Source organism: Miscanthus floridulus, chromosome 7, assembly GCF_019320115.1.
Source record: "Miscanthus floridulus cultivar M001 chromosome 7, ASM1932011v1, whole genome shotgun sequence".
NCBI lineage: Eukaryota > Viridiplantae > Streptophyta > Magnoliopsida > Poales > Poaceae > Miscanthus > Miscanthus floridulus.
This window is the reverse complement of record NC_089586.1, coordinates 79,507,361-79,517,278: the sequence shown is the minus strand read 5'-3', so window position 1 is coordinate 79,517,278 and position 9,918 is coordinate 79,507,361. Positions and strand designations below refer to the sequence as shown.

General features: G+C 45.9%; 1 protein-coding gene and 1 pseudogene across 1 annotated transcript; one reads left to right on the top strand and one right to left on the bottom strand.

Annotated features, from left to right (window-relative positions):
• Positions 1-1,812: 1,812 nt before the first annotated feature.
• On the bottom strand, positions 1,813-5,772 carry LOC136467138 (pentatricopeptide repeat-containing protein At2g21090-like; annotated as a pseudogene).
• An 83-nt stretch (positions 5,773-5,855) lies between these two features.
• Positions 5,856-9,417, top strand: LOC136467139 (GPN-loop GTPase QQT1-like). The gene is given in 11 exon segments (XM_066465714.1): positions 5,856-6,112; positions 6,449-6,493; positions 6,644-6,723; positions 6,817-6,891; positions 7,285-7,325; positions 7,327-7,389; positions 7,474-7,630; positions 7,766-7,853; positions 8,380-8,452; positions 8,525-8,655; positions 9,054-9,417. Coding segments are annotated over 11 exon segments (915 nt in total). The 5' UTR covers positions 5,856-6,020; the 3' UTR covers positions 9,124-9,417.
• The last annotated feature ends 501 nt before the right edge of the window (positions 9,418-9,918 follow it).

Sequence of the window (9,918 nt, the reverse complement as noted above, 5' to 3'; positions counted from 1 at the left end):
GACGAGGTGAATATGAGGGAGTAGTTCATGCCGGTCATAGAGTGGTGCTTTTATAGGGAGCATATGGGTGTGGGCTAGCTTAGCTCAGTGAGAGAGGGAGGGAGAGACGTACAAGTCAAGGAGTGTTGAGAGGTTTTGGAGGCGGCTGCAGCTAACACAAGGAAAGAAATGTGTGGTACGTGGATGGAGCTAATGATACTAGGAGACATTATATTCGTCGGATCATGATGGAGTCCTATATATCTGCCCTGCTGTGCAGTGTGCAGTAGAATGTAAGTTGTATTGATTTTGAACTGAAACAATCATTACACTCTAAACAGAAAAAAAAAAGATTATTAGGTCAAGAGGTTTACATTCAAAATATGCTTATTAGGTCTAATGATTGTGATTTTTGCAAGGCCGGTCATGGAATGGTACTGTAAGTAGAAAACTAGTAGCAGGAACAGCTAGGCATCACGTTTGCAGTAAGTCTAGTGGCAACACACTACCCTTTGTTCTCCTGAGAAGAGTAAATCTATATCTTGCAGTTCCAGTTAGGCCTCGTTCGGTTACGGGGAGATTCATTCCCAGAGCCAGTTTAGTTCCATCTCATTTTGCCAAATTTTTCAAGATTCCCCGTCACATCGAATCTTTAGACACATGCATGAAGCATTAAATATAAATAAAAAATAAAACTAATTACACAGTTTAGACGAAATCCACGAGACGAATCTTTTAAGCATAATTAGACTATGATTGGACACTAATTGTCAAATAACAACGAAAATGCTACAGTAACATTTCGCCAAAAAATTTGGCAACCAAACAGGCCCCCAGCCGAGCGGCATCTCTTCGTAAATTTGTATAGCACCGGATCCATTCCAGGCGCGGAACGTCCGGTTCCGTAACAACCGAACGACGCCTTAGGGCCTGTTCGGTTCCTGGGGAACCATGACCAGGATGTAATCCGGCCAGGATCGGATGTTTAATTTGTGTAAGATTTGTCCAGCCGGAACGCTTCCTGACTCTTTTCCTGGCCTAACGAACGGGCCCTTAATGGTTTCGCATTCTCTTTCCGGTTTGGTAGCCTAGCTCAAGTTAGTACATATTAGTTATCCAACTCTCTAATCTGTGTGCATGTTATTATTATTATAGCATAGGTACAGTTTTGTGTGGACTTGTGAGTTATTAATTAGTACAAGAGCATCACTTGGTGAAGAAACAACCCAACGATTTCTTCCTTCGTTCGTTCCTGTGTCTCTAATCTGTGTGCATGTTGCTGCGTCAAAGGGGGTACATCAATCATTTCAAATAATTTCATGTATATATCAACTGGGCTAAATTATATTCCGTCTTTGCAAAGTACTATATATATATCATCATTGCAAAGACCGAATCCGTTTAGAGAGGTTTAAATCTGTCCGTATCCGAGTCCGGATATTCAACGTCCGAATATCCGAATACTCAAATCGCATATTTATGATGTCGATATCCAATCATATCATATCCGACATGGTTGACACTATCCGTATTCGAATCCAAATTCGATCAGAAATATAAAAACAAATGTAATATCAGTGATATCCGTCCGTATCCGATCTGTTTTCATCTCTAAATAGTAGTATATGCCAAATACATAATCAGCTACCAGAACTGCTCTAATGGCCTGTTATCGAGATGCTTATCCTCATGAGGATCGAGCGTAATCATGGACACCGAATCTTCCAGCAAACTATGCTAGCTCCCAGAAAAAGATCTGGCTCCACCACTCCATCCCATTTTCCTTGGTGCACAATCACCAGCCTGCTGCCCCCACACCCACAGTGTCTCCTCTTCCCTCGCGCTCGCTTTTGCCTTGCCTTGCCTTTTGGGTGTCCCAACTCTCATGCGTGCTCGCTCTCTGCTTCTTTGTGGCAGGGCAGGGCAGGCCATCAAAGGGAGAAAGATTAGGCTCAAGTCCACCACCGGAGCCGTGCTGGGATTCATGCCGGTAGTACACGTGAGGGAAGGCCACCTAATCCAAGGACCCCACCTGTCATGTGGGGTGGAGGGGGCTTCTTTGTTTGGCGCCATCCCCATGGTGACGTGCCCATGACGCAGTTGTGCGTTCAATCTGTCGCAAGGTTGGATTGCATCCTTGGAACGTAGAGAACGTGGATGCCAGATACTCTCTCTCTCTCTCTCGGCATATGTATGGTCTCACGGATACCGGCACGTTCTGTCTCAGCGCCGCGCGGGATAAGGCAAAGTGATGCCTGCCAAGCCATGGTGCCGTGGTTGCTGGCCGCAGGCGCTGTGGATGCACCAGAGACGCCAGGGGAGAGGAACGCCATGGCCGCTGGGTGGGTCGCCCACTCGTGCGCGCGCTGCTGGCCTCTACCGGCGTCAGGCGAAGAAGGTGAGCCGTGAGCGAGGGCAATGCCAATGCAGCCCGGTTGGTGGCTGGCAGCGCCGCAGACTCGCCTGGGGCGGGGCGGCGGGGCCTGGGTGAAGGGAAACCAACGGTGGGGAGTGAATGGGACGGACAATGGCCGCGCCACCCCCCTTTTCCTCCTCGTGTCTGTCTTCATGGCTTGTTACTGCGTGTCTACATCACCTGTGACGATTGCTCCTCCCTGTACTCTTCCATTTCCTTCGCTAACAAAAAAAACACATGAACTCTTTGTTTGTTTCTTTTTTTTCATGTTACCAAGTTGTGCTTTTATATGCACTTCTCTTTTCTCTCTCTCATGACTCATGTTGCTACAAAAGTATCTATGTGATTTGTATAATGATGAATGGATGATGATCTGGTTAATCTTGATGGCGACTTGGTGAGAAGATTACCTCTAACTGGCCATGGAATGTGGATTGCATATTTGCATGCATCTGTCGCCCTGTCAACACAGCACAGTGCCGCCCAATAACAGCCATCATCGCACAATGTGTTCATCCATCCAGGCCCCTTCTTATCCTATTGCTGCGGCGTTTATGTGCGTGCATCAGTGCTTACATTCTCTCCATTTGCCCCACTTCCATATTATTCTCTGCTGCTGCTGCTGCAACCAGTGCAAGTGTCCATCAACCTGCAACCCGGTTGGATGGCAACTCGCAGGCTTGCAGGAGTCACATTCGGCGCACGCTCAAACTGAGTGCCGGCCAGCAGCAAGTGGCAACTGTTGCATAGAACACGACAGATGCTTCACAGACCCCTCTTCCAGCGCTCCAACACAAACACAAACGGCCTCTAGATTGGAAGAAAGAGGCCTTCAAAATCTTTGAGCAATAGAACTCTTCAACCACAGCCCATAGATTTTCTGCGCAGCAAATATGCCGGACAAGGACAAGTTATCCATTCAGTGAACCATTCACACAAGATCTGGATGCTCAGAACTATTTCCCTCGATTTGTACAATGGATAAATCAGCTCACAGGGTGCCACAGCTACAAACTTAACTAAATCAGAATCTCTCTGAACCTGCTAACATAGAATCACCATTCTCAAGAATCATTCTTTTTTTCTTAAGGAAAGGGAAAGATCAGCCGCACAATGCAGAAGAATATTAGATTGTGAAGTCAAGGAACTCAAACTGAATTGGATCAAACTCTTGCTGCTTCTGCTGTGGTTGAAGCCTGACAGATTACAGCCATGACCCAAGACTTGGAACATTGAATCAACTGCAGGTGATTCTCTGGGTAAACCTCGTTAAGCACTTGAGCTCTCAAACTGAGGGTTCAAAAACTCTGCACGAACAGAAGCCCTGGGCTAGGGAGCTATTTTGCGGTCTCACAAGGCTTAACAGAGTGCATGATAATGAACGAGGACTCTGATGGCAAAGGAGCGGACCTCGCCTACCATTGTCATAGCAGAGTGAGTGTTCCAGCAATACCAGAGCAATGCTTTTATACATGGGTGGTTTCTCTCAAATGTCAGCAAAAATTAAGCTGGTGTTAGGTAGGATCCTCTGCTAGGCTCATATGGTTGAGAAGCTTGCCCAACATCTCATATATCTCGTCTGCCTCGCAATGAGACATGTCATCAGCAACAAATACGTGCTTTACACTCCGCACCTCAATCCAACTGTAAGCCTGATCCTTCTTCAGGCCCTTCTCCTTCATGAGCCCCCTGACTCGACGTGCATCATCCCACTGTCCTGCAGCTGCATAGATGTTTGATAACATGACATACCGACCACTGTTCCCAGGCTCTAACTGGAAGAGAAACTCTGCCACTTCCTCTGCAAGCTCGATATTTCCATGAAGGCGACAAGCACCTAGGAGAGCTCCCCAGGACCCAGCTGTACCAGGACCAATCCTGGATGGCAAATCTTTGATGAACTCAGTTGCTTCTTCCAGCTGGCGATTCCGACCAAGAGCATCAATGAAGGCAGCATAGTGTTCAGCCCTTGGTTCAACACCATGGTCCTCCATTGATTCGAGAATGAGGCGTCCATTAGATATTAGACCGGAATGGCTGCAGGCCGTGAGGACAGCCAGGAAAGTGACATGGGTTGGACGAACTCCAGCTACCAGCATCTCCTCAAAAATAGCAAGTGACTGCTTTCCTAGGCCATTATGCGAGAACCCGGTGACCATGGAGTTCCAAGAGATAAAGTCCCTCTCAGGCATCCGGTGGAACACTGCCATGGCAGCCATCATGTCCCCACACTTAGAGTACATGTCAACGAGTGCATTGTAGGATGAAAATGTTGAAAGGGTCAGAGCCAATGCTCCGTCGCAAGATGACGCAGTGCAATTCCTTCCCCCGTGTGACAAGCCCAAGTTTGGCACATGCGCCCAAAGCTGACACCAAGGCAAAAGGCGTTGGTGATACTCCGTCGGCCAGCATCCGTTCGAACAGCTCAAGAGCAGTGTCCTCCTCTCCATTCTGCTCATGCCCAGATATCAGTGCTGTCCATGCAACCCTATCTTTATCTGGCATCATATCGAACATCCTGCACTGCCTCATCGAGCTTCTTCACTTGGCAGTACCCAGAAATCATCGACGTCCAAGTGACATTGTCTCGGATGCTGACCTGATTGAACAAATGACTCGCATCCTCCACCCTCCCAGCCTTGCTGTAGGCGTTCACCATGGCATTGGCCATGATGACGGTCAACTCCATCCCTGATACCACCACCGTGCCGTGCATTTCCCGCAGCGGCCTCACAGCTCTGATTCCCGCACATGCAGTCGCCACACTGACCACTGTGAACCGATCCATGGCCAACCCTGGCCCCAAGAACCTGTCCCTGGCCAGCCGGGCAACCACGCGGAGCGCCTCCCCTTGCCGCCCGTGGTGCGTGAGGGACGACATGAGGGTGTTATAGGAGACGAGGTTGCGTGAGTCGGCCGGCATTGTGTCGAACAGGTGGAAGGCGTCGGGGAGGGTGCCCGGCCTGCGTAAGAGCGCGGCGAGAAGCGTGTTGTAGGAGTGCGCGTTCTTGTGTGGAAGGTCGTCGAAAGCCGCGACCGCAGCGGCCGGCGACGGGAGTAAGGAGTAGAGCGCGACGAGGCGATTGGATAGGAGCGTGTGGCTGGTGAGCGCCGTCTTGACGAGGTGCGCGTGCACTGCGCGGCCGAGACGGAGCACGTCCCCCGTGGAGATGGCCCGCTCCAGGAGCGGAATCAACTCCGGGAAGGCGAGGGCGCTTCCGCCGGCGGCGGTTGGAGGAGGTGCTGGGAGGCATGGCAGCGGGTGGACGGCGAGCGGCGGGAGAAGGCGGCGCATGCGTTCCCGACGCGACGAGCGGCAGCATATGCGCTCACAGACGCTGAAGCTATTTTACTGGGCCGTGTATGATAGCGGGCCTTTGGGCCAATGAAGCAGGCCAAGTCAGTACGTGAAGGCGAGCAAGCTCCCGAAGGCCGAAGCGTTCTTCTGTCTGTCGCCTTGCGAGTTGCGAATTGCGATTCTAGAACTGTACTTCGCTCGCCTCACCTCGCCGCCCGCGCGTACCCTGCCCGGCGAAAACCCTAACCTGCCCGGCGCCCGCGGCCGCGGATAGATAGATCAGTGACAAGCGGGGAACTCGTTGTAGGAGCAGAGGAGGGGTAGGGGATGGTGTTCGGTCAGGTGGTGATCGGCCCGCCGGGCTCCGGCAAGACCACCTACTGTAACGGCATGTCGCAGTTTCTCTCCCTTCTCGGCAGGTACGTACGCCGCTTAGTTCCTTACTATTGCTTCGATTGCCCCTCACAAGCTGCTCTAGCTAAGTGGATTGCGCTTGCCCTTGACTTGCTGTTTACTAGTAGTTACCTGGAGACCGGCTGCGTGATTCAATTAGTAACTACGGAAGTCAATAATAGTGCCCTCCTCTGCTAAGGTTGATCGCGAATGTTAACTGGTAACATATTGCTGGTACCAGAAGTTGTGCTGAGAGTTTAAAGTTCACCTTTGGCTTTGTTTTGGTTGGACTAAAGTTGAAGTTGATAATTTGTTCAAACGGATTGTTTCGTTTATGTGTTTTCTTCTTCTTGTTGTTGCAGGAAAGTTGCGGTTGTCAATTTGGATCCTGCAAATGACGCATTGCCGTATCCTTGACTCTTTGAGCACCACCTTTTTCCTCCATACTCACTCTCTTATATGTCTTAAAACATACCTTAAATGTCTTAAAACATACTCTCCCTCTCCTTGATGTTCTCTGGTCACAGTTGAATTTTTTCCTTGACAGTGATAAATAGGTACGAGTGCGCCATAAACATTGAGGACCTCATAAAACTCAGTGATGTCATGGCTGAGCATTCGCTTGGCCCTAATGGAGGTTGCTCCTGGTCCTCTATTGCTGTCCAGTAACCTACCTGCTTTTGTTCTAATAATATGGCTTCTTTCTCTATGGTGTTCAATTCTATGTCAGGGCTTGTGTATTGCATGGATTACTTGGAGAAGAATATTGACTGGCTTGAAGAAAAACTGAAGCCTCTTATTGAAGGTGAGTAACGAATACCTCTCTGAAGTTTGCACATATGTTCAGTGGCAATATCTGTACAATGGTCATATCCCAAAAGGGCAGCATCTAATGGAAAAACTTATAAATTGCTAATATCAATAAATTTGTTATTTTACATTACACAGGGCTTTCCATGTGCTTGGACTGAACCAATTGCATACTAATAGACAAATGATCCAACCAGGATTAGAATTTTATAAACTGTATTCTGTTATCCTGAGGGTTGCACCTCAGTTTAAAAGTATTTTTGCCGTTTATTGTGCTATTTCTGAGTGTTCAGAGTCATAGACTTATAGGAGGTGAGCTGTGAGCACTGAACATTGTAAACACTCATACTGCTCAAATTATTGACCTGCAAACTTAACATTTCTGCAGATCACTATCTGTTATTTGATTTTCCGGGGCAAGTGGAACTTTTTCTTCCTTCACTCAAATGCAAGAAGTGTTATTAATAAACTCATCAAAAAGATGGACTTGAGGGTATGTGTGTGTTCTTGGTCCCATTTAGATCGCCTTAATGTGAATGAACTAGATTGTTTAATGTTTTTTTTCTGTATTCTGCAGCTGACTGCTGTGCACCTTATCGATGCCCATTTATGCTGTGATCCTGGAAAGTATGTGAGTGCTTTGCTTCTTTCACTGTCAACAATGCTACACTTGGAATTGCCACATATCAATGTCTTGTCAAAGATTGACCTAATTGAGAACTATGGAAATTTAGGTATTGTGCCTTCGATCTTCCTGTCATTTGAACATTTATATTTGCTTGTGGAATTTGATGCCCATACCATCTTTTATTGATTAATACTCCTATGTCTTTACTGTAGTATTTATTATTCATCTTATTCATTGGCAGCATTCAACCTTGACTTCTACACTGATGTCCAAGATCTTTCTTATTTGCAATATCATCTTGAGCAGGATCCTCGCTCAGCCAAGTACAGGTGAATTTCTGAACACAAATGTTACTGCAGCAACTAGGAGTAAGTGTACTTCAATTTGCTGAGAATTTAAACTTGATAAATTTTAAGTATTATTATGTCTCCAATTCACTTGACCAAATACTGAGACAAATGCAGTGCCTACTTTCTAGTTCTTGCTCCCTTGTGATTTCAGTTTTAGCTGCCATCTAATGTACCTAGATAAAATTCTTGCAGTCACCCTGTTCCACGAGATTTATTAAGTTTTATTTGAGCAAAGGTGGAAATCTAGAACTGGGTTCAGGATATGTGTACTGTTTCAACATGTCTAGGTTGCTAGTGGATAATTCTTTATTCATTGCAAATCAATGAATTACTGTCTTTGTCCACCAATATGACCTTCAGAATCTGTAACCTCTATTCCTCTAAACAGTTGACAGTGATATATACCAGTGTCATTGGTTGTATCCTTAGATTTGTATTACCCGTTTTCAATGCGGAACCTTCACATTGTGCCATTTATAACCTTTTGGAGTGAACCTGCTAACAGGAAACTGACTAAGGAGCTCTGTGATGTGATTGATGATTTTGGTTTAGTCAATTTTTCAACTTTGGACATCCAGGTCTGTATTTGAAAGACTATTAAAATTAATTTTCTCATTGTCTTAGTTCTTACAAGCTTTTGTGGCCTCTAGGACAAGGAAAGTGTTGGCAATCTTGTGAAGCTGATTGACAAGAGCAACGGATATATATTTTCTTCGATTGACAGTAGCGCTGTTGAGTTCAGCAAAATTGCGGCGGCGCCTCTTGATTGGGACTACTACAGATATCCTTTACTTGTTCTTTTAATAATATTCTCAAACAAGTCTTTTATCTCCTGTAATTTCTATGTTATCCTCAATGGCCCAGATGCACAATATCAAACCACTTGCTTGCACAGGTCTAATATACTGACAATATGGACTAAGCATTAGACTTCTTTTACAGATCATGTATCTGCATGCCATTAAATTTTGCAGCAAGCATGTGGTGACTGGATTGCAGGTCAACCACGCAAAATTGCAGCCAAGTATGCTGATTTATCGTCAGCTTACTGTTGCTGTGTTGGGTTGTGAAATCTGGAGTAATATTTCTCTATTATGTGCCTTAGAATATATGCTGTTGCACTTGGTCTTGTGCACCAATATCTTGCAAATTGCCTTTCTTTCCTTGACGTGTGGATACAACAGCAGAAGTGCAGGAGAAGTACATGAAAGATGATGAGTACGTGCAACAGACAAGCAGGATGCAATGAGGCTGGCGGTGGCGTTCCCCACTTTTGTAGCACTACGGGTGAACATCGAGAACTTAGGTTGCTAGAACGACGTGTAACTTGTCTGAGCCCATGTAGCTCAGTTGTAGATGTTTTCTAAAGCAGCTTGCTAGTTGCCTGATGTGTAGTAGTAGGGTACTGTGACTACTGTCATTATCTTCTTGGAGTGTACTTTTGGGCAGTATAAGAGATGCACCTGTCACCTGTAATCAACCAATCATATGGCCATCTGTTTTGTTTTATCTTGAGGGCTAACTGATACATGTTCGTTGTTTAGTTTGTCCTGATCCAATCTCAGATTCTTGAGCAAGTACTAGCAAATGAATAACCAAGGGACCGTTTGGTTGTGGTTGTGCGAAACGATTCGGATTCTCCGGAGAATCACTAGAAATGGCACCAAACGCCTTGGGAGCGAAATGTTTCTGCCGAGAATCGTTTCACATCCTTTGCCTTCAGTACTGAATCGGCCAAAGGGTAGTTTCACAGTGATTCTGCTACGTTTCTTTTTTCCCTTACGCATGCGCTACTAATTTTATTATTTTTAGTTATAATACTTTTTAATACAATAAATTAAAATGTGTTGTATTTAAGTTGCTCTTCACCTAAAAAAATTACATTTTTAAGGTATTTTTATTTAAATAATTTTTTAAGAAAAATATTTTTCTTATAAATCAGAATCCAGTCAACTAGCCAAACAGTTTCATAGGATGATTCTAATTCATCTCATGAAATGTTTTTTGAGAAAATCCAGATCCAAGCAAACAGGTTGCAGGTTGG